At 47.4% G+C, this 24,915-nt stretch overlaps 1 protein-coding gene across 1 annotated transcript in view; it reads right to left on the reverse strand.

The window, feature by feature from the left end:
- FRMD4B (FERM domain containing 4B) overlaps positions 1 to 24,915 on the reverse strand; it is a 138,219-nt gene that overhangs the window by 100,085 nt on the left and 13,219 nt on the right. The window contains exons 2-4 of the mRNA XM_087825112.1: positions 14,656 to 14,721; positions 12,698 to 12,792; positions 6,220 to 6,312 (exon numbers count right to left, since the gene is read on the reverse strand). Of these exons, the coding sequence (XP_087681238.1) occupies positions 6,220 to 6,312; positions 12,698 to 12,792; positions 14,656 to 14,721 (254 nt within the window). The remainder of the gene's footprint in view (positions 1 to 6,219; positions 6,313 to 12,697; positions 12,793 to 14,655; positions 14,722 to 24,915) is intronic.

The following is a 24,915-nucleotide window of genomic DNA, read 5'->3' on the forward strand; positions in this document are numbered from 1 at the left end:
CCCAGGGCCTCTGCTGTCTGAGAGACACTCAGACAGGAGCTGAATTGGCAAGAGTCCCTCAATTATTTCGCATTCTGAACAATGCTGAGTTTGTGACCGGCATCCAGTGAGGTCTCAATTAAAACGCCTCATCCAGGTTTCATTCAGCGGCTGAGGCTAATTTTAGTCACTCCCTGCGGCCCCCTGCGTAAATAGATTTCCATCAGATCCTAATCCGCATTCTGAGCAGGGAGATCTCTGTTCACTGCTTGTAATGACCTGCCCGGCAGAGCCGCACTTTCAGAGCAGCTGAGGCTGGACGTGTGACTGGAGCGCCCCGCACGCCTCCAGGCTCTGACGCCCTGCTTGTGTGAGCCCCGTGGGCTCCCTTGTGTTCGGGAGGGGTACAGTCCTGGCGAGTCCCCTGCCAGGAAATTCCCCGTCTACACCGCCAGGCACAGCCCGGAGGACCGAGACGGCCCTCGCGTGGACCTGTGGAAACCTGCGGCTCCTCCCCCACAGCGGCGCTCCTAGAATTCTCCAGGGAAGGGCTGAAGGCCCAGGAGGGGAAGGGCCTCGCGGTGACCTGTCCAAACGGGGAGGGAGCCTTCTGCCCCGGGCAACTGTGAAGTGTCAGGGTCACAGGTGAATCCAAGGGCTTGCTTCTTGCCTTCAACCTACCAGCCCCCTTCCCCAGAGGAGAGGAGGGCGTGTGCTCGGAGGAGGAGGGTAGGGCAGGAAAGGCGAGGAAGCTGGATGGGGCGGGAAGGGCTGGCCTGGTGAATGGAGAAGACAAACAGTGAGGTCCCCCTCCCACCAGTGCAAAGCGAGGGGGTTAGCCCAAGCCAACAGTCCCAACACTTCTATATTCGACACCGTAGATCACATTACCAGTGTTTCACCCACTGAACATGTGGTTGAGGCCGTCTCTATTATTTATGTCCTAAAAATAGTTATCGTTTATCGAGGGTCTACCTTACATGCCAACACCCACATCCTCTGACACCCCTGCACTACCAGCTCCAGCTTTGTTTTATGTGAGGAAACAGGCTGACAGGGGCTGAGGGCCACACAGCTGATAAATGGAAGAGCTGGGACTGGAACCCACGAATGAAGCTCAAGCTCGGGGTCTCTCAGTGGTGGGGTGCACTCGGCAGAAACCTTAGACAGTTCAGATTGTCCTGGCTTGGAGGGTGTTACTGGCATCTCAGGGTGGAGCCCAGGGATGCTGCAAACATCCCACGCACAGTGTGGCTCCTACAACGAAGTCATCTGGCCCAAAATGTCAACAGGGCTGCTACTGAGAAACCCCGAACTAACGGCCGAGCTTTTAACCTTTGCCTCACAGCTTTTTTCATCCCTCAATCCTAATTCTTTCCTTCTGCCCTTTTGATGTCACCTGAGGACAGGTGCCAGAGGAGACTGAGCAGATTCCCACGACGGTGCCTGCGCAGGGAGAACAATGGGAATACAGTCCTGGAGGGAACCAGAATCGGGACCAGGCACGAAAAGCCTGGAAGGATTCTTCGTTTTTCTCAAACTCTCATGAATTGGTAATGTTGGATCCTCAAAGATGGGGGCTGCTCGCCAATTGCTGGACATTCAAGAATGGGTTAGGCCACTGAGGTCATGGTCGACGCTAAGGCCGCTGACAGCCACATTGCGGGCTCTGGGACCTCGGCATTCGGGTGGGATGGGTGGGCGAGCAGAGCTCTGGCTGACCCGCACACCCTCAGACAGTCTCCGCTGAGCCACAGTGGGAGGAATCACTTATTTCCCTGGGGTTTTAGTCACATTCCTTTGCGAAGAGATTATGTTTCCTGTCCTCTTCTTACTGGACGACCTACTGTTTGATAGCATTAAAGTAACTCGTGGCTGTCTAGTCACATTTTAACTTTTCTTCCTCGTATCACTCCTCACACTTGCATTAAAAAATTGCTCAAAAATGTGTTCATTGTAGGAAAAAAACAGACAGATGAGCAAAAAGAAATGACAAACATTCCCACAATCATCCTACGCAGAGACTACTGCTGACACCTTTAACTTCCTTTCCAGCACCATGAGCTCGGTCATGCCGCACCCCTTGTTTGTGGTCTGCTCCGTTTCCTGGGGTGACCTGGGACCACCCTTCCATGTTCACCGGGGTCTCTATCTGGTGGATTGTATTCCATGTGTTTGTCTCTCTTAAAAATAGTTAGGCCAAACAATGGGGATCCACAGGCTTAGTTCTGATCTTCCTTGAGTTACTCTTTCTAAGGCCTAGCGTCCCAGACCAGGGGGAAGGGGGGCCGCTCTCAGCCGTCTTCTAAGACTGTTTGCAGCTGCTGTGACACTTCCTACTAGAACTTTCACTGACGTGGTGCGGTCTCAGGCCTGAGGGTCACAGACAACGCCTGGGGCACCTCTGCTGGCTCCTTATAGTCCAAGGGCATAGCAAAGGTGACTTGGAAAGAGAAGGGAAAGAGGGGAGGAGGAGAGGAAAGAGCAGAAAGGGGGAAAGACAGCAAGAGGTATTCAGGAGATGGGTGAAGGACGCCCAGGTCTTGGCTCCGTGTGTGGCTGGGTGGTGCCAGCCCGAGCTACCTCTGCTTGCCCGCCCAGGAGGGAATGGGAGCTTTCCCCATGAGCTCACCCAATTCCCTACTCTCTGATTTAAATGCCTGCTCACTTACTATCAAGCCTTTCGAATGCTCACATCTGGGCTGCATTACCAAAGAGGCCCGTGTGTTTGGGAAGATAATTTACAGCAGCAGATAAGGCCTGCCCGGGGGAGATGGGACTCATGGAGTAGAGACTTGAGTAGATGAATTATAGTGCAGAAAGTATGGGGCCTGTACCCACAAGCGTGTCATGCACATATTTCACACATATCCCGGAGATGTAACTGAAGAAAGGACAATGGTTCAATAAAGGGAGAACTCAGTGCCTTCACCTTAAATGCCTCTTTCCTCTGTGCAGAAGCAGCACGTGTCTGAGCCGCTCCCTGCATCCTGGGGCACTAGCCAGGAGAAAGTCTTACCTCCTAAATCTGTAGGACCCCAGTGTTTAGCTTAGAATCCATGAGACAATATTTAGCCCAGTGCCTGCCCTGGATTAATGCTACATTTCAATAGAAAGGAAACTTTTGGAAGCAAACCTGTATGGCATTTTACTTTTTCATAGATGCCGCAATGAAATAAGTGATATTTTATTATGTTTGCATAATACTTCGCAAAATCATTTTGTATCTCCTGATCTCTCTTCTCACAACGGACTTGCCCAAGACCAAGTTCACCATCTGCAGGACACTGGGCCAGGAATGGGGGTGGGTGGGGAACCTTAGGGTGAGAGGGGTGTGACCGAGTCTTTGGAAAAGTTTCCAGGCTGATTCCAACATGCCCTGCCTTGGAGAAGCCTGAAATGCAAGGTACTTTTTCATCTAATCTCTTACTAACAGGACCAACTATTCACTATGAACATGCATAACTTACTGAACCTATCTCCACTGTTGGCATTGGGGTACTTTCCCGTCTCCCTGAGCATCACTGACTCAGCGATGGTACAGCTTTGTGCCTGCGAACAAGGCTGGCACCAGGTCCCAGTGCCTGCAGCTGGGCTTGCTGATGGAAGAGGCAATGCCCTGGCTGTCAAGAGGGCCTCGCATTTCCACAGGCTCCTATAGTGACCAAGTACCCAACAGAATCAAACACTGTTGTTGGCTCTGTCCTTCAACGAACGTTCAGTGAACACAGGCAACCTGGAAGGTCGGTGCTGGTGTCCCTGGGATATGTCACCATCAGTTCTATTTTCTCCAAAGAGGAGGCCAGAGGCCCCTGAAGGCAGCGACTTCCCTGGGAGCATGGCCATCGAATTGGTAAGACCTTCAAGAACTGTGTTCCATTCAGTAACCAGGGCAGTTCTATTAATGCTTTGGTGTGTGTTTTTTCTTAATCATTTCTTCAATTAAGTTGGAGTAGCAACAAGTACTTAATTGGAATAATAACAAAGACTATTATGATCTCACTATACTTTTGGGAGGAAGAATTAAGTGAATAATTAAAACTTGATAAGGGTGTGAGACACGAAGTAGTTAAGGGCAGGTCCCGCCCAGTGACTGGGGCACTCTGGAGATAGAGCTAAGTGCTGAAACTCAGGGACAAGCAGCAGGCTGCTCCGGCTCTCAGGACCCTGCCCCCCAAGATAGGGCGGCCTTAGGAATGACTGTGCAGAAAGGAAGACACAGCTTCCTCCCCTGGTATTTTGAGACCAAAATAGACCAGGTATTAGCAGTCAAAGAACAAGACCTCGCCTGGTTACCAAGCCTGTGGTTGCGCTGAGAAGTGCAGCTGAGCAAGGCCAGCGCCCGCGGCCCAGAAGCGCAGTGGAGACTGGGTGGCGCAATTACGGAGGCTCAACAGCAGATTTTTATATCTCCAAGGAAAGGTCTCCAAGTAAAAAACAAAGTAAGCCCCCAAACAACTTCGCACCCTCATTTCCTCTAAGGAGGGGAAGGAGTTGGGATAGAGGCAAAGGAGGAACCTGGCAGACAGTGATTTTTACTTTCACTCTGTACTTTCATATAGTTTGAATGTTTCCAGTGATAACATAATTCTTTGTAAAACACCTGGTATATGTTGAGCCATTTTCCCTACGTAATGCAAGATTAAATTTCTTTATTCTCTGGCCCCTGCTTAATTATAATGCTCATTTTCCCTGTTGCTTGCTGGCTCATGTTTGTCTTTTTCTCCATTTCCACGGACACAAGGTCTCCCGTCACACTCCTAAGAAAATCCTGGGTTTTTCTTCAGAATTTCGGCACACTCTTCCATACCAGCTACTCTCCTGGACAAATCTCCACCGTGCTACCTATTCCTGAGGTTTAAAATGTAATTTCTGGTGGTAAGAAAGAAATTCTAACCCAGATTTCAGAGCAGAAAGCAAAAAACAAGTGGGGGGTTGCCAACACTTTGTTTACTGAAGAAAGGGTAACTACCACCCACACTTTAAGAAAAGGGGGGGCATCTTATTACCATACTCCTGGATTTCATGGGACACATTGAAGTTGAAGAAAAAAATGTGGAAATCAATGTAATTTTGGCAGGTAATCATAGTGTAAAATCCCAAAAAGGAAAGAAGGGATCCTCCACTATCATATAATAAAACATGTTTCAACATCCAAAAAATAATATAGGCTCAGACTAAAAGAACATTTTTCAGTTGATATGAATTTATGAAAAACATACTTAGATTTATGGTAAATCTGTATTAGCTTATTTCATCATGTTTGGTTTCAGACCAGAAAAACAAAATTTATCATCAAATTCAAGATAGTGGGGCGAGCGGCTTTCAGCAAAGTTGATAGTTTTATTTCTTAAGCTAGGTACAGAACATGGTGTTACTACTCATAATACCTGACTTATCTTAGAGTGTGATAACTGCAACAATTTTTTTTATTGATTAGTTTTTTTAAAGTGGGAGAGAGAGAGAGAAACATGGATTTGTTGTTCCCCTTACTCATGAATCATTGGTTGCTTCTTGCATGTGTCCTGATGGGGGTGAACCCCGCAACCTTGGTGTATCGGGACAACGCTCTAACCAACCGAGCTACCCACCCATTGGGGCCCGTGTGAATAATGAACATGAAAAGCTCTTTCCATCATGGGCTGGTTTTAAGAAGTCATTGATTTAGTGAATGCATCCATTTCAGGAAGAAGTGACCTGCCCTAGCGGAGCGTGGAGCGGGGACAGTCGGGACTCAGCGTTGTCCACTGCCCTCCGCCTGCAAACAGAATTCAGATTTTTGCACTGATTGTTCCTTCAGGGAACAGTGGTTTGCATTTTATCTTCTTTTCAAATAAAGGTGTGAAATGATATACATTCAATTATTTCCACAGTCTCTAGAAAACACTTATATAGAAAGTGTAATAATAAATATTTGCCATCTTTCAAATATAAAAAATCTAAAGTATGTTGAGTCAGAAGCAGGCTTAGTATTAAAATACATTACTTATGTTTTTCAGCTTCAAACTGAGCCAAGGTGCTTGGAGTAATAAGGGAAGGTGGTTCTACCCTTCATTTTCAAAGAAAACCGTTCTACACGTATCTGTGGTAACTTGGGCCCCAGACTAAGGAAGCAGAGAATCTCTTTCACGTGATAATCTTTTGATAGGTTGCTTCTTTTTTAATTCTCGATGCCTGATCACCAGAATTTTCTCTTTTCTTGAAGGGAGGTGGGGATGCTCGGTGTGTCTGGGTACATACCTCACAGCAAAGTGCAATATGGTTGGGCCTGGTTTCTTGGGCAAGTCATGGTCAAGCACGCGGTGGTCTAACTGCAGCCAGTTCTGCTGACCTCTGTGAAGCAAAGCAAAGCAAAAGGGTTGAACAGAAGCTCAGAGGAAGGCTCAGTCACGCACGGTGCCGGCCAAGCCGTGCAGCGGGGACGGCAGGTGTTCAGCCTGTTAACTGGTACTGAGGACACGTTATCGATTTCCACCGAGAGTAGGAAGCACCTGCCTCACAAGCAGAATTTCCCCCCGGGGTTTGTCCAGGTAAACGCGCGCCTGAGGCGCAGGGGCTGCACGTGAAGCCGCTCCCTGTAGCAGTTTGTAACGGGGAAAAGCTCGACACGACTGAAATATCTAATGGGATATTGTTTTAAAAAATCAGTTTAACCTGAGCAATAAAATACAATGCAGCCATGCAGAAGATTGATACTATCTTTACAAACTTACGTGAACACTATCCAAGATACACTGTTAAGTGAAAAGGCAAGATGCGTAAGAGTGAGCACAGTATCTCAGCACTTCTACAATTAAAAAACAGATATGCACATAGGTGTGCATGTATATATAAATAAATATCTAAAACCTCTCTCAGAGGACAAACAAGAAATAACACTGGTTGCCTTGGAGTTCAAAAACCAGGTGACATTAGGTATATTAATCTTTAAATTCTTATTAAGTATAAAACCTGAAATATTTTAGATAGCCATGAGGGGAAAACTTTCAGTCATTTAATGAAATCAGACAGACAGATAACAATACTATTTCTTTAAAAAATTTTTTTATTGATTTTTAGAGAGAGAGGAAGGGAGAGCGAGAGAAACATCAACGTGAGAGAGAAACATTGAGCGGCTCCCTCCTGCACATGCTCCAACCGGGGACTGAGCCTACAACCCGGACATGTGGCCCGATGAGGAATTGAACCAACTGAGCCACACCGGCCAGGGCTACTATAGCTTTCTAAAAATATAGGGTTGACTATTTTCTGGGTGCTACTTCTGTATCTACAAATAAAATGAACTTTCTAATATTTAAACACATACGGGGTGGGCAAAAGGAGGTTTACAGTTGTTCATATGGAAAATAATACAATAATTAAGTAGTAATACAAGAACAAACTGTGTTTTGCATACCCACAGCTGTAAACCCACTTTCCTCTCACCCTGGATATTTGTGTATTTACTTAAGAGCCTCACCAAGTTTTTGGGTATAAACAGTTCTTCCCGACTTTTGACCTCCAAGAAATGGAAGGGACTGCTGACACTGCAGCTCAGGATTGCTTACGAGACTTTTTCAAGGCTGTTTAACTAGTTGGTCCGTTTTGGATGGTAAATTCCCAGAGGGCACAGACTCCACTTTGCTTGCTTACAGAAAACTCAAGAACATGCTGATAGTGATGGGTGTCAAATGATAACAAGATCTATAATGGGCCAGGAGACATTTTCCAACCTATTTTGGTCTTTGAGTAAATAATTTTTTAAAAATCAGAAAACTCTAAGCTGTATTCATTATAAATAGAGAGGGAAAGTGGGCATAAATAATATTAATATTAATATTTATTAATAATAAGAGCTACTCTTTACTGAGCAACTGCTCTTGCCAACTATGCTGGATTTTCATGTACAAATGCTCTATCTAACAGCAACTCTGTAAGGAAAGTGGCAGAGCTAGGATTTGAACCCAGGACTTTTAATACAGAAGAAAATGAGATTAGAGGGTTGGAATCAGCTTTTGTAATAACTTTTGGCTTGATCTCTGTGACTTACTAGTTTTAACACTGGAAAAAATATTTTTGTATCTGTAATTATAAATGGAGGCTTCTGATAACTGTTGTTAGCTTTCGTTGGAGAAATATTATGAAAATAAATAAGATATGAATGACATAATGGGGGTTCTTAGAAGTATTGGCGTTGTGTGTAAAAGTGACATAAAGATAGAGGACTGGAAGTTAAGGGTTCTTACACTGCATTTTATCTAGGTTAGGATGGCACTAAGTTAAAAGCATATCCCAATTTCAGAGGTGTTCAAAAGTGTGTCTTAAAACACATAAAATATTGTATACTACCAGAGCTCAGAAGTTTTCTTGTAGAAAATGAGACTCACTCTGAATTGTTTTTTTTTGCTTTTTGCTTTTACATGGGAAAGATGTGGCATCATTAACAAAGCATAATGTGCCCAGCCAGGCGTGGCTCAGTGGTTGAGCATCGACCTAGGATCCAGGAGATTGAGGTTCAGTTCCGGGTCAGGGCACATGCCTGGGTTGCGGGCTCGATCCCCAATGGATCTCTCATCATTGATGTTTCTGTCTGTCTGTCTCTCCCTCTCCTTTCCTCTCTGAAATCAATAATATTTTAAAAAATCAATATATTTATAAACCAATATATTTAAAAAAAACATAATGTACATTTATATGAACTTGCATGGAATGATGCCCAAGAATGGATAATTCAATTATGTTAGCCTCAGAAGCACACTCAAAGCACTATTACATATGGATGAAACTTCTTGGATATAGTTCTGGAAAGATATGAAAACAAATTGCTACAATCAAAAGGGACTGGCTTCAACTATGATACTAAATATTTTTATAAGAAAATATGCATATAAATGTAATATAAGATAATTTTGTGAGGGATAAATTAGAAATTAGATTTTAAAACTCCATCCATAATCTCACCAACAGGATAAAGTGGAACAAGAGTGGACACTGCGCCTCACTCTGTTGCTGAGACGTAATCAGAGTTACCAGGCGATTTCATAGTCTCCGAGGCCATCATGAGCTCAGGCAGCTTATAACCTGCTTTTCTCAAGTTCTTCTATCAACAAATACAACAGGCGTGATCACTGCCTCAAAAAGACCTTTGAATCCCCACATTGACATCTACCAAGCTGTGCAGGGCAGCCTGGGAGGCAGCTTCCTCTGGGCTAGAACTGAGTCAGTTAAAGGCCCATCGGATGGGACGCCGATCGAGAGTCATAACTGCGTTGTAAGACCTATACGTTATGTCTTCATAAACAAAGCTTATTCCAAAAACCCTTTCAAACGAGGGAAGAAAAAACAGGAACCAGGTTGAAGGAAATCAGAACCCGCTGAGTGAGGAGGGCCGTGACTGCCCTCTAGGGGTAACAGGCTCGCCCTGCACACAGAACACGGTAAATTTCAGGGGCTCCACCGACCTCCCCTAATAGGACCATGACTGTTTTTGTTGGTCACTACCACTGCGTTTATTATGGAACTGCGCAATTCTACTTTTCCACTTTCCTTCTTGGCCTGTGGCTTAGGGTACAGACATTAGCTAGTGTTAGGGACAAATGTCCACCTCTGCTCTGCCATCCTCTGTTTAGAGAAGATCACCAAAGGCCAACAGCTGATGTGGCATCTAGGCTGGAAAATGCAGCTCAGGCAGCATCCTGGGAGGGATCCGACTCAGTGGTTTTGTGGTGGGGGCGGGGAAAGGGGAGTGTTGAAAGAAAATACTTTCTAAAAATATTTACCAGACAAAAAGAACTAGGCTTGTGACCAAGACATTCCAAGGAGACACTTTTAGACAGAAGCAATTTCCAGACCATTTCCCCAGAAAGGTGGAAACGGCCCATTCCCACTCACCCCCCAACAAAAAGCCCAGCTCATACGTCTTCTGAAAATAAACACAGCTGGAGCCAGAAGACACCTCCAAACTGGTCATAACTCAAAAACAGACATTGCTGCCACTTGCAGGGAGGGGCATGAGGACTTTTCAGAGCCAGTCTTCTTGGAAAGACTAACACTGGCCACTGCCACCAAAGGTGACCATGGAGGAGACGCTGAGCGAGACAGCCTTCTCCCAAGAGAGGGTTAGAAAGAAATCCCAGGGCAGGAGAGGGGAAGAGGCCGAGTCATTAAAGGAGTCGCCCATGGTATCCCTTTTCTTTCCAAGGAAAAGGTCTTGCAGCCTGAACACCTGATTTATGCACTGTCTGCTTATGCTCACCTGAGCTTAGAGCTTTCCCAGAAGTTTCCATGTGGCCAGTACCCGCTTTTCCAGCAGGCCATGAACCCTGTGGCCTGGGGAACTTGTGACCCCACAGTCCCAAATCATGTCACTCCGCTATCTGACACCCCCCCCGTGGCCGAGGGGTATGTCTCCCACCTCTGTGACGCACGATCATCAGGCTCACCTATGATCTTGTCTCTCTCGCATCTTACTGCACAGCCCGGTCAGGCTCCTCACCCCGGGAAAACGTACCAAGTTCATGACCATGTCCATGCACTGCCCACAGAACCACTCTTCCCTGGAATGTCATCTCCTGTCCCCTCGAAAGGCCACCTGCCTTGCCAGCTCTAATTTTAGTTATCCTGCTGTGTGAGTCCCACCCGGCCCTCCCCCAGCCGCCTTCTGAACACTTAGCTATTGCCACGAAGCTCCCTTTCGTGTGCCTGTGCCTGGGCTTTGCATGCTTACCTGATGTAATGTACATAATCCCAGTGCCCTATTATATGTGCCCTGCTGTGTGCGCACTGTTATTATGTCCATTGTCCAGGTGAGAAAACCTGAGTGTCAAAGATGTTAAGTAACTGGTCCAAGATCACACAGCTACCAAGATTCTATGGTGTCCATCCCTTGCCTCCCTCCCAACATAATATCTTGTCCCACTTTGCCTCTTACTCTGTATGTTCTAGCCACACTGCCTTTTATATTTTTCTTAAAAAAAAAAAAAATTAAAGTCAAGCTGAGCCCCACCCCTTGCACTGGTTTGGTCAGAATTCCTCCTAGAATCCACAGGACGGGTCCCGCTTCTCATTGTTTATCTCCTCCCAGAAACCGCCCTGGCTCACCCCGCCTAAAACTGCACCCAGCTTTTCTGGATCCTGGCCTCTTATTTTATGTTCTTTGAAGCACTGTCATTTCTGGTATTTCCCCATTTATCTGTTGTTTATTTGTTCTGCTAGATGATCCCATTGCAACAGAAGCTCCATGAAAGCAAGGGCCTGTCTGTGTTGTTCACAGCTGACTTCCCAGGGCTTAGAACGATGCCTAGCATTTAGTGGGCACTCAAGAAATAGTTTTTAAATGAACAAATTACTCCAATATTTATCAAGCTTTTAGCTTCTACTTTAGGTGACCTCTTTAAATTACAGTGTTTATGGCATGTACAGATCGCACCCTATAACTTAGCCATTAAGTATGGTTTTATGTCTTATACTGTTAGCTACCATTTCATTCACATGCAGATTCCACGTGTGTGTGTGTGTGTGTGTGTGTGTGTGTGTGGTCAACCACTGACACGCAGGAACTAGTCCTGGGCTTCCAGCTGGAGCACATGGTCAATGGACGTTTGCATTTCCTCCTCCATGGCAGAGAATTTTGTGATTCAGAGTGAGGTAGGTGGTGCTGAGTGCACTTTTTTCTGCTTTGTTAAACCCTACTCAGAAAATATCCTGAGTCCAGAACCAAGGTTTTCAGGTGTTTCCATGGCTCCTGACAACTCAGCTACCCAGAGGCATTTCTAGGAGGTCCTAGGCTTGTAACCCTCAGGCTGGAAAGAGTCAGAAGTCACAGGTGTGAAAAAAAGATGAACCCCTTTGGAGATTACCCGATGCCTGGTTGAGCCTAGAAACCGAAAGAGCACGAACCTGGGAGATCTACGGGCAGAATGCTGGGTGGTTGGACAGCACAGTTTGTCTGGAACACATTTTCTTGAATTTTAATACTTGAAGAGATCTTTGGGAATTATCCTCAGAAAGAGGGAGAATTTCTCTGATAATGTATCAGGCTGCATGTAACACAGGCAAATTGGAATATAGGTGAATTGGGCTGCCACAAAGCAGACAGACAAAGACAGATAGACAGACAGACACACACACACGCTGATAAGTCCAAACACATTTACTTACATGGAGTTTTAAATTATCACAAATTTATTGTTATATACCTGCCTCATTTTAGAGAAGATTTAAATTGTTGACAAATATATACAACATTCAAGTTAGCATAAAAAATGGAAGTAAAAAAAGAAAAGATAGTAAGGACGTAACATAAAATGGACCTTGTTGGAAGCTAAAAAAACCATATACATATTTTATGGGTGAGCCATAAATTGCCTTCAAACTTTCTTGCCATCAACACCAAATTGTTATTCAGTTTCAAGATGTGAATGAACGACCATCTAGTATCTCTCTCGCTGATACCCGAGGCCAGTAAGCAGGCACAGTGCATTCAAACAATAGTAGCAAACTCATTAAAAATTTCTAAAACAGGACGATATTTTGAGTTCTTAAAATGGTCCACCTTCCTTTTCTTCTCTTTTTGCAATAGACCTAGGAGAAGAATCTTGCATAAAAACCTTTCACTAAGCAGGGCATATTCTAAGTATTGGAGCATTTCCCCCTTTTCTTGCTAATTGCGAATGGCAGTGAGTAGGTGGTCTGGACAAAAGGTAAAGACATGAAAACGACCGGATGGAGAAACACTTACATTTCATCTGTAAATGTGATTCCAAAGTACTCCTTTTCCTTCAGGTTGAAATGTGAGGCCACGAGGTCCAGCAACTCTCTTGACAACAGCTTGGGCTGGAAGTATAAAAATCTGATTAGAAACAAATCGGTTGTCTCTCTCTCTCATTGTTACCACCTTCCTCTGCCCAGAATCATTTAAAACAGCTTTTGTCTTTAAATACCTTTTTTAAAATATGCTTCTTTTAAATTGGTATTTTCAGTGAGTGAGAGGAAGGGAGAGGGAGAGGGAGATAGAAACATGGATGAGAGGCATGGATCGGCTGCCTCCTGCACGCCCCCTGCTGGGGATGGAGCCCCAAACCGGGCATGTGCCCTGACCGCCCACCCCCGGGCCCAGGTCAGTGGGCGACAGAGCATTCCCTGAGACTGGGAGGGAGAGGAAGTGGGAAGGGCACAGCAATGCGACCGTCCTTTTCATGTATCTGCCATTCAGCCCGGTACCTCACTTCTTTCCTCTAAGGTAACACTGTGCTTGCTAATGCTTCGATACTTGGAAAACCCCTCCTTTATAAGTAGTATGGTGCTAGTGACCAAGACAAGGACGATCACACACCTCGCTGTTGGACTGGTGGACTAACGCTGCTTGGTGGACCAGCTGAAAACATCGAGACCCAGCTGCGGGGCGTCACCGGCAGAACTAACGGCAGCAGCGATTCCCCGGGCCAACCCCATACCCATTACCTCGCTCCTTCCTCCCGATGGGCCTTTGAGGAACGGGTTCTTATTTTCCATTTTATGGATGAGCCAGCCAAGGCCAAGAGGAGTTAAGCAGCTTGTAGGAAGCGCCGGGGTTTGAACCCAGCCCTGTCTGCTTACAGAGCCTAAGCGTTCATTTCTCTGTAGGGAGCCACTGTCCCCCCTGTATAGATGGTCATCACTAGTACTTACTGAGCACCGGTTAGAGGAAGGGTCTACCCTGTGAGCTTTCAGGCGGCACTGGGCTTGAGGGAAGACGCCAGCCTGTCTGAGTGGCTGTGGGCGCTGCACTAGGAGGGGTGGGAAGAACAGGGGTTTGCAGGAGGGTGTTCGAGGTGGATTCTGTCTGAATTTTGAGCCAAACAGTTTAGGGTTCATTATGATGGTTGGAGGGTTGAATGTGTGCAGTTGGGGAGGAAAGAATAGTCATGATTAGAAAGGAAAGAAAGAAAAAGAAAGAAAAAAAGAAGAGAAAAACAGGCAGAAATCTAGATTAAAATGTCTACTGTGGTGAAACTATTGTTGGCTGTGCTATTTTCATTCTAACTGAAGCCTGTGCGTAGTGGGTAGGGACAAGCCGCAGAAGGGGGAAAAGTTTAGGTTTGGTCAAAGGAACGAATTCCAGCCCCAGCTGCAGGTGGGGCTGTCAGCAGGGACGTCCATGATTTTTAAGACCCTTGGTGCAAAGTGTTGGGTAAAGAGAGAGGCACCAGCAATGAACGTATCATCACTCATGTAGTCCCACATATTTTACAGAGAGATTTCATTCCTGTGTAGAATTTAGCTTGATTTTAACCGTAATTCTGTGAGAAGACGAGGGAGGCAATGTAATCACAGTTCACAGTTTATGAAACTGGGTATTTAACTTGGACAGTGTCATGTGGCAGGAATGTGGCAGAATGCAGATTTTCAGCTCAGAATAACCCTTTCAGGGGAGCATTATGTTCCCCAATTTACCAGCAAGAGATTCAAAGAAGTCAAGTCACTTGCCTGGGGTCTACAGCTACTGAGTGTCAAAGCCACGATTGGGACCCCAGTATCTCTGAATGTCACCAAGCTCTAGTGACACACAGACCAGGTGTTTTGACTTCAAAGCCCCCTTTCCTCCTCCATCAGTCCTGAGTCACAGGCTTTGAGGCACAGACAATCCATCAGCCTGAATGCAGGCCATGAAGTCACAGAGGCCCCAGGATGTGCTATCCCTGCGTGGACGACACCTACCTGAACCAGCAGCTCCAGCCGCCTGTCATCCAGGAGGTGCACCTGGCAGTGCCTGCCTTCTGTCATCTGTGGGGACAAGACAGCAAGAGCGGTGTCAGGGTCGGGCTGGCAGGAAAACCCTTGAGCTCAATTTATCATTTATTTCACATGTGAGGTGCTCAGCCTAAGAATGGCTTCACTCTGGTTAATCACCAGGCTTGGTCATAAGCAGATTTATTACATGGCATTAGCTCTTGGATTTTTAAAGACGACAAGAGTGAAAAGCAGAGATGACTCAATACATTGAAAAAACAATACCTATACATGTACGCAAGATTTTATTATGAAAAGCAGGTTTCCTTCCCAGAGGATACTACTAAATATTTAAAATATTTAAATCAATATTTTATTTTTCAAATGAAATGGCTTTATTCATTGCTGTGTTTTAATACATACAATACATGCATGATTATAAGAAGAAAAACATATGATTCTAAAGTTAAATTGAAAGCTCCCATTTTTGAAACTTCTGCCCCCTTTAGCAGTGTATCACCACTATAATAAAGAACAGTTAAGATACACAGTTAAGAACTGTTTGATGTATAAATTTCCAATTACACTTAATTTTTATCACTTGTAACTTTACTGGAATGTTCTTTGTAACATATTTGACCAATGCACAGAATGCGGATTCCCCTTGACCAGCCCATGCTCCAGTCTTCTGACCTGCTGAAACCCCAGCCCTGGCAACGGGAGGGTCCTCACAGGCCACCTTTATATGGACTGTCAGACACATGCAGTGCATATTGTTTAAAACATTCATATTAAACGTTTTACTTGAATATGGTTACATTGGCATGTTGTTCTGCAAATGAAGCAACTACTCTTAATGTTTGTGCTTACGTGTGTGTAACTACCCAGAAATTTGGTACGTATATATATACATGACTCTGTATGTGTACGGTGCTGTGGGGGGTGTGATTTTCTCATTTTCAACTCAAGTAGAACTATGTTGTTTCTTGGAGATCTTTCCAATGCCAACACATATAGACGAACCTCATTCTTTTTAAAGGTTCTATAGTATCAACTAGAGTGGACATACAGTAATTTAACGAGACTCCTGCTGAGAAACACTTAGATTGTTTTCAGTCTTTTGTTATTACAAGAACATCACAATGAGCTCTGTGCACCCCGCTTTGCCCACAGATGTGTCATTGCTGGGTCACTTTTGAAAAGCATGGGCAACATTTGTCTCTCAGGTGTTGTATGAAACTGTAAGACCTGGAGGCTCAGATACGTAGGAACCTAATTTAAAAAGAAACCACGACGGAGCGCCGTGTCCTTAGCATCTCTCTGCGGCTGTACTTGTATCCTCTCCGAGCTGCCAGCACAGCGACCTCTGGGGTTGGGGTTAGTACCTCTAGTTCCGCACAGGAGGAAACTGAGGCTCCGAGGGGATAAGCCACCTGATTCCAATGTGAACAATGCCAGTGACCCAATGACTGCACTGACGCTTTTGACTGAGCTCTGCTCTACAAGTCTACAAGCCAGCTCAGCTGTAGCCTGTGGCACCCTGGAGATGTGGCCCGCAGGGACAACTGAAGGGGTGCTAGGGGTGACTGTACCCCCCGGCCACGAGTAAGGCCTGAACTCTGCAAAGCTAAGGCCAAATACACGCCTGGGTGGCAAGGGGAAAGGGAACAAATCTTCGTTCCAGGCACTAAGCTGTGCACTTCATGTGAGTTATCTCATTAAAGCTCCATAAAAGTCTATGCGGTGGCAACATCTGCATTTTACAGACACGGAAACTGAGCGTAAGGTAACTTATTCAAAGTTACCCAGACGAGAGAAAAGTCAAGTCAAGATTTAAATTAAAGCTACCTTTTTTTCTATTTTCGTATGGAAGGAAGTAAATAAATGTGTCAGTTCAAATCATTTTATTTCTTTTGTAAAACCACCTAAGGAAGCCGAATACATGGCCTATGGAAAGATATAATAAAATAATACTCAAAGGACCAACTCACAGCGTGAATCCATTAAGGAAAACGTCCAAGCTCAAAATACTTCACGCTACTCTGTTGCTGCATAACGCAAACAAATTTATTCCCTGATTTTAAAAGAAGTATCTTTTCTCCTTTCCACTTTGCTTTGGACCTCCCTCAGACGAAATGCTTTTTTTGTCAACACATAATTTCATCCTTGAAAATTAAACTAAATTTTTTGGGGTGTCTGCCCTTCTGAGCACAAACAGGGGCACTGGCGGCCGTATCTGTACAACTCGGTCCTGCTGCCTTGACCGCGGCTGATTGGACCAGGGACGCACACCCGACCCAAGCTGAGCCAACGAGCCCCAGGGCGGGGACTCTGGAGTGAGGCCGAGGAGGTGACAGTGTGGTGCTGTGAGGCGGACACTGTCTGCCGTGTGGGGGAAAGAAAGGAGACCTGCAGCTCCTCAGAGGCAGGAGAGTCACGGGGCCGGGGAGGGCGGCTGGGGAGGGCCGCTGTCTGCGTCCTAACGTCTTCTCCTCACTTCTAGTTCCTTCCATGGGGCCAGGTGAATTTTTGTCCTTGGGTTCCATGAAACACTCCTGTATTCCTTCAATAAACCCCCTTTTTTTCTCTCTCTCAAGCTAACTTGAGTTGGATTCTGCGTCTTCTAACTAAAAGCATCTTTACGAGATACCACAGGTATCTGTACCTAACCCAAGGCAAAGGTTCCCAGAGACGGACCCCCAACGACGTCATTAACATGGTAACGCTGTCACTCATAATCACCGAGGCCGCCACCAATGACAATACAAGGGCCGAGGGAAAGGCCGACATTTGGGAGGAGGGGCTCTGAACAGACCCCTCGCTGTGTGACGTGGTAAGAGGCACAGGCTGGAGAAGGCGGCGCACGTGAGGGAAAAAGCACCACGTCTCGCCCCACACGCCCCCTGCGACTGTCAGCGCCCCCAAGCCCTGTGGACAGAGGCTGTGACACCAGAGGGCCGGCCTGATCATCGCCAGCCGCAGAGAGGCCGCCCTCGCCCCTTTCTTAAACTGAAGGTTGAAAGGTGCTGGATGTATTTTGTTCATCGGGATAATGCTCATAAGTAAATTATAGTTGACAATACAAGAAATCAGGAGATGCCACTTAATAAAAGCCGAGATGCACCATTTCAGTCTCTGCAGAAGCCGGGGGGGGGGGGGCATCTCATCGCAACGACGAGGGAAGGGAGGCCTGAGAAATGATGCGACTTGCACAGGGGTGCCAGGCCAAATCCGGACTCAAAACCATATTTCGTCTCTTCGTAGCTGTGCTACCTCGGAGAAGCCTTTCTGAGCCTCGTAGCCATGTCCTGTTCGCTTTCCCTCTGACACCCTGAGAGTGAAACCAACCACTTCTGAGGGCCACTCTCATTATAGTCCTTATTTGCCTGAAAATTAACAAATAAACAGCTAAATCTTCCCTTAATCTATCTAGTCTCCCATTTAAAAAACACAAGTTTTTTAATGGGAAGACTATTTCCTAACCCATTTTAAAGAAGATAAATGAGAGGTAAAGTTAACAAGTCAGTTATCAAGCACAGGGCAAGAATATTCTCCAGAACTGATGGAGGGGGGCACTGGTTCCTGGGTGCCTTCTGGGTGCCTTCCAGGAGCCTCTGGGAGCTTTCGGGGTGCCTGGCACAACCAGGCATTTTAGTAATAGGCAATCATACACTATGCTTCAGATATCGAACTAAGCACTTTAACAGTGTTAACATAGTCAATCCTCGTGTTACTTGCATAAGGTAGATAGTCTTCATGCCCAAATTACAGGTAAATGAGACTGGAGAGATTATAAATAACAAGATTCACAAATGGCAGAACTAGACCCAAACCCAAAGCCCAAGCTCTTCAGCACCTTGCTGTACACATGGTGCTCAGCACACTACAGAGTATCGGGGGGGGGCAGCCCCCCATACAACCCTTTCTGATGGGCTAGATAAGTGGGTAGAAAAGGGCAAACCAAGTGTCATAAACGCATAAAAAGTCATTTCAGTTCCAGAGAAAAACGCTTTGACTACTAGTAGTTGGAAGTGTAGCATTTATAATGGACAGAATCTTGAGGGCATCTAATGACTGCCACTGATTTGAGATCTGGGGAAACTAAGGCATGGGTCTACCCACCACACAGCTTGTTAAGAGGGGACCTAGGGTTAAAACTCCGGACTCTGGCCTCGGGGCCAGAGCATAGTGTTGTGCACAGGTCATTCAGCTAGGAAATAATACCATCTTAATCAAATTCACTTCTCCCCTGCAGGAGAATTTTTTTTAAATTAAAGAAAAACAAAACCCTGTAACTACAAAAAAGAAAACCCCAAACAGAACATTTCTTATTTATTTAAAAATGTAAGTGCCACTGATGTTTTATCTTCCAATTTTAGCAACAAGGAGTTAATTTGTAAGAAGCTACTCATGGCTCACAATGACTATACCCATAAATACAGAATCACTTAAAAATAATGAAAACAGAAACTAATCTTATGGAGCATATTCAATATATTTAATATATAGTAACTCATTTAATGTTATGAGGTAAAGATATCTATCACCTTTATTTTACAGTTGAAGAAACTGAGGCACAGAGACGCCAAGTAACTCGCTCAAGGCCACACAGCTGTTAAGAGGCAGAGTTGGGATTCCAGCCTCGGCAGGCTAGCTCCCGAGCCTGGGTTTGTTGCTACCCCGTTTTTCAATGTAATTACCACCCATGGAAGAGATGAGATATATTGCCTTTCCTCTGCACGTTCTACTTGATTATCCCGACCATTTGCTTTCTTTACAAAAGCAGGAGTTCTGTAATTCCCCTCAGGAGAACAGTAGACGAGCGTTTCTCATTACAAACTGCCGTCTTTCGGACGGGAGAGCCGACGGGAGAGCCGCGTCCCGGTGAGCAGCTCAGCCTGCTCCTCCCGGGCGGATGCCAGGCCGCGCTCCCGTAAGGAGCTCCAAGCACGCACCCGCTTCTTCCCGTGGACGCTTCTTCTGTCTGGGCGTGAAACCGTGTTACCCAGAGTCACTTTTGAACCCCCAGCGACCATAGAACAATTTCAGATTTGACCCCGACCCAGTGACAACCAAAAGCTGCACAGCCTCGTGTGGAATCACCACAGAAAAGCGATCTCTTTGGAAAGTTTCCCCAAGCGCCCCCAGACTCGAGGCCCTGCCCGCGGGCCCTCCACTGACCCCAGGAATGCTGGGGCTCGCTGTGCTTGTGGGGTCGGTACCCCCTGGGCGTGTGGCCAGCTGCCAGCGGGCCTCGGGGTAGCGCTGCCGCTGGCGAGGGGCCGGCCATCTGGTCAGCGGTCAAATGAGGAAGAGCAGGAGGGAAGTGAGAGTCGGCCCCGGGCCAGGCCTCGGGCTTCCTGGAGCGCCCCGATGTGCGTGTAGCCCATAGCGGGGTTCAGTCCGGGTCACTAGCCCCCTCCTCCAACCCCCGGCCCGCTGACGTAGGAGAGGAGAGGGGAGAGGTGGGAAGCCTAAAGGCAGCACTCGTGGGCCGCGTGGGACCCTGGGAGTGCCTGGGCCCGCGTGGAAAGAGCAGGGAGTGACAGCTGTGGGGAGGCCAGACTCCCGCACCTGCGCTTTTGCTTCAGTAGTTCTTTGGGACACAGAAACTTTGCTAAGGAAGCAGCAAGCGTCCCCACCCTCCACTCCCTTTTGACCTTCTCTGGAAACTTCTCTCAAGGCCTCGAGTCTGGCCCTTTTGTGAGGGCCTGCCTCACAAAAACGGCTCCCCGGGGCTTTTCATGGGGTTTTTCACCCAGAGCCTAGCCCACCGTCACCCTCTGCCCGGATGGAGCCATCTACCGGGCTCCATGCTCCCAGCTGAGTCCCACGGTGGTCCAGTCTCTGTGTGGCCATGCGAGTGATCTCCCTAAACACAGACCAATCCCTCTGCGTCCCAGCTTAAAACTGCCCAAGGCTTCTCCTGTAGCAGTGGCAAATCTTCGCCTGGCTGACAATGTCCAAGTTACCTGTTCCCCACCCTCTATGATTATTTCCAACCCATCTGCCTTGCGACACACCAGCCACCTTTTTGGCCTCAAAATGAAAGCTTGTTCCTACTTCAAGACTGCGTACGCTGTTCCCTCTGTCCGGACTGCCCTTCCCCTAGATCACTGTGTGACTGGGTGCTTTCAGGCCCTACATGAAATGCCACCGTCTCCAAAAGGCCTCTCTGTCCTCAAATGAAGTGGAGCCTGGCCACGCTCTCGTTTCTTTCTAGCTAGCACGGCTCTTCTTTCCACGTGTTTGCTTACGCTCCTCTGCCCTTCACCACCAGAGCGTGGATTCACGGGAGGCCTTGGCTGATCCCCACTGTGTCCCCAGGGCCTAGGGGGTGCCTGGCACGTGGTGAGAATGTGCTAAATAAACATCTGGGGAGTGAAGGAAAGTTAACGATTCAGGACGTGGACACGGTGAACGATGAAATAAACTCACAATGATTTAAATTTGCAGAGCATAATGTCCCACGAGGATGTTCCCAAACACTCCCCAGCCTTGCCCGGGCAGACCTGCACATAAAAGCCACCTCCCCCCAGAGACAGGCGGCTGTGAAGCTCCTCACAGGTGAGCCCTCCGGGGAACGGGAGAAGCGGAGGCAGGTATCTAGGGCGCTCTTACTTCGGGATCTATTGAGTGGACGGAGCTTTATATTTCACCCAAATGATGTCAGCCCAGCTGAACAAGGCCCCTTTGTGTCCTCCCTGGATGTTGACTGAGTCTGAGCTGTTGGAGCTCGCGCTGCAGAGCGCCTGGACTGACACAGATGTCCCCGAGTGAGCCAGCTGGGATTTTCCCGAGGGCTTCAGGGCGCCTCCCTCCGACGCGCAGCGGCCGGGAGCTGCTTTCTCAGTATCGAGAAATGATTCTCTTGGCTTCTATTAAGCGCTTGCTGTATGCCCCAGGAGCACTAAGCACTTCAATCATACAGTATCTCCCTTCACCCTGCTGACGGCCCAGGAGGTACGGCGGGTTACTACTTAGATTTTACAGGGGCTGTGAATTGCAGAGAGGGTCCCGTGGCTGTGACTGCAGGGCCCCAGGCTCTGGAACATCTCCCGAAGGTTCACTGGAGATGGCGGAGGAAACGAGACCAGAGAGGGGAAGGGAGGGAAGGGGCAGAAAGGAAACGGGGGGGGAGGGGGAGACGTGGGAGTGACAAAGAAGGGGGGCCTGGCCAGCGCAGCTCAGCTGGCTGAGCGCTGTCCCAGGCACCGAAAGGTCACGGGTTTGATTCCCAGTCAGAGCACATGCCCAGGTTGCAGGTTCAATCCCCGGTCAGTGTACATGCAGGAGGCAAACCGATTGTTTCTCTCTCACATCAATGTTTCTCTCTCTCTCTCCCTCCTTTCCTCTCTCTCTCTAAAAAAAAAATTAAAAATATTAAAAAAAATCTTATTTATAAAAAAATGAAAAAGAAGGGGGGAATTCAGTTTACCAAAGACAAAATTAACTCTCTGCCCCAGGAAAAATGTTAATGAATAATGGCAGTTGACCTTGAGCCTGGCCACTTAAATTCACTCATAACAACCCTGTGAGGTAGATTCTAATACTAGCAGCATTGTGTGGATGAGGGAATTGAGGCTCAGAGAAGGCTCACGACTGACCCCACCCCACAAGGTCAGGGCCAGGGAGAGGCGGATCCCGAGCCTGATGCCAGGGTCCACGCTCTCTACCGCTAAGCTGTATTCCTTCTGTTACAGTTCCCATCCGATGGGCCTTATACACTGAATCGCACCAAGGGACTTCACGTATTTGATTGCCAAGCACAGAACTGTTCTGGAAAAGCAGGAGCTGGATTCCCCAAACCACAGTTGCCTGGTTCAACTGGAAGCAAGAAAGAGGAGAAGCCAGGCGTCCGCAATAGCTATACTCGGCCATCTCCTGGCCCTGCTCGGCCTTCTCCTAGCCCTGCACTGAAGACACAGGGGCACCTCCTGAAAATGGCGTCTGTTTACTATTCATTTTCTTTGAGCATCAGGATGGAATTCATCCCACCTGTTGAGCTGCTGGCCCTGTCCCACGATACTGACCAGTTATGCGTCCGCCTGGGCCGCACTCCATATTACTCCAGGCTTAAGAAGTACTCTAGCACACGGTGCAGGTACTTCTGCGTGGAAGAGCTCTGCCATGTGCTCATTCACTCACTCAGCCAATGTTTACGGAGCATTCCTAAGTGCAAGCTCTGCTCTGGGTGCTAATATCCATCCGCAAATGAGAGCAACAGGGCCCTGTCTCTGCAGCTTGGCCTAGTGTGCAGGTTTCTGACTTTGGCACTACTGATGTTTGTGGCTGGAGGCTCCTGCACGTTGAAGTGTGTGTAGCAGCATCCCTGACCTCGTCCAATAGGTGCCAGTAACACCCCGCCCCACCTGCTGCCTCTGAGACAACTAAATAAGTCTCCAGATGCCACCAAGTATCTCCTGGGGAACAAAGCCATCCCTGGTTCAGAACAACTGCTCTAGAGGTAAAAAGAAGAAAGGAAACTATTAACAATTAAAAAGGTATTTTCAGATAACAGTAAGGGCTTGAAATAGCTCAGTTGGCAATGGAATTAATTTTTTTTAAATCCTCACCTGAGGATATACGTGTTCACTGATTTTTTTAGAGAGAGGGGAAGAGAGACAGAGAGAAGGATAGTGAGAGAAACATAGATGTGAAAGAGAAACATTGATAGGTTGCCTCCCGTGTGTGGCTCCACCAAGGATTGGACCCGCAGCCTAGGTGTGCGCCCTCACCGGGAATCAAACCCCAGCTCTTGGTGCACAAGACCACGCTCCAACCAGCCGAGTCACACCGGCCAGGGCACAATTAATTTCTTAGCATATGCAAAACTTACTTCAAAACTCACTGCTTACCCGGGAAACATGAGAAATAAGGAGGTCGGTGGAGAGAACTTCTCCTGAAGCCCTGCTCTTGCCAAGTGACTCCCCGTGGAGCGGGAGGACCCCGCTGTGCACAGCAGCCCTCAGCCGCGGCTCCTTCCTGCGCGGGGGCTGCGGCCCAGCGGAGCGGGGCTGCCACAGACCCCCCGCAGCTCCAGCTCGCTGGCAGGCAGCTGTGCTCAGCTTTGGCGGCCGCTCCCTGGAGAGGGGGTTCTCCTAAACGACAACCCCTTATCAGCTTATAGCCTGACCTCTCCTAAGGCTGGCGAAAGAAAGGCCAGGTCTCAAAGGAAGAAAGAAAGAACAAACCTTTTAAAGTCTGGAAATGAAGCTATCAGGGGACACCAGCCTGGTGTCCATGAGGAGGGCACAGGATTTAGATTCAAGAGGCTTGGTTTATGTCCCAGCTCTGCCACTGAACCCAGCTTCTGCTTCTGTGAAATGGGAATGATACGAATCAATCTCATTTAGCTTTGTTTGTCTCCTAAAACCTACCCCAAAGGCACAGATGGTGATCCTGTCACCAGTAATTCACTATTATTGGGCAGAATTCGGGTGTCAGGCGTTGTGCTGAGTGCCTGACACACACTCTCAGCTTTACCCTGGTGCAGAGAGGACTCGTCCCAGTGGGAACGATTTGTCAGCTGTCTGCTGCTATAATGTTAACAGTAAGTGGTTATTTTGAGTTGGATAAATGGTTATTTTTCTAAGGAAAAAAGTCAAACTGTCATATTCAAATTGAAAATCAATCCACCAGTTAAACCCTGGAAAGAGCAGGCAACCTAATAGCTGGGGGTTAATCCCATTTTAATCTCTCAGTGATAAATCAACAGGCTTACTCAAAATCCCTATTTTTAGCTGCCCAGGTGCCCAAGGCTGGGAACTCCTGCAAACTCTTGCTCCTTGTGTGACTTTTGTTTCTGTGGTCCGTACACAACGGCGGCGGGGCCGGCCGCTTCTGTCCTCACCAGCAGGCTGCGGACATGCCCGTGTGCCGCCTGCTGCGTCTGCGTCACGTGCTGTGAGACACATTATAGCCACGGCACTCTCACAACCCCCTGAAGTAAACGTTTTGCCCTTCATTTCACACCGAAGAAGCCGAGACCCAAAGAGGCTGAGAATAACTTGCTAATAAGGGGCAAAGCCAAGTTCAGCAGAGTCGCCAAATGGCAAGGGGGAGTCTCAGGTCCTCATCGAGGAGGCTGCGCTTGTCCGGCTGGGGACTTAGACCAGGCGCTGAGGGGAGGCGGTCAGATGTTTCTTTTCAGAAACTCATGCTGGGTATTTCTGCTGCTCCTTTCCCGGAAGCAAGATCCTCTTCACTTAAAACCAGTTGTTAGGCTGTATTTTTAGATGTCATAGT

Source organism: Miniopterus natalensis, chromosome 15 (genome assembly GCF_054644295.1).
Source record: "Miniopterus natalensis isolate mMinNat1 chromosome 15, mMinNat1.hap1, whole genome shotgun sequence".
Lineage (NCBI taxonomy): Eukaryota > Metazoa > Chordata > Mammalia > Chiroptera > Miniopteridae > Miniopterus > Miniopterus natalensis.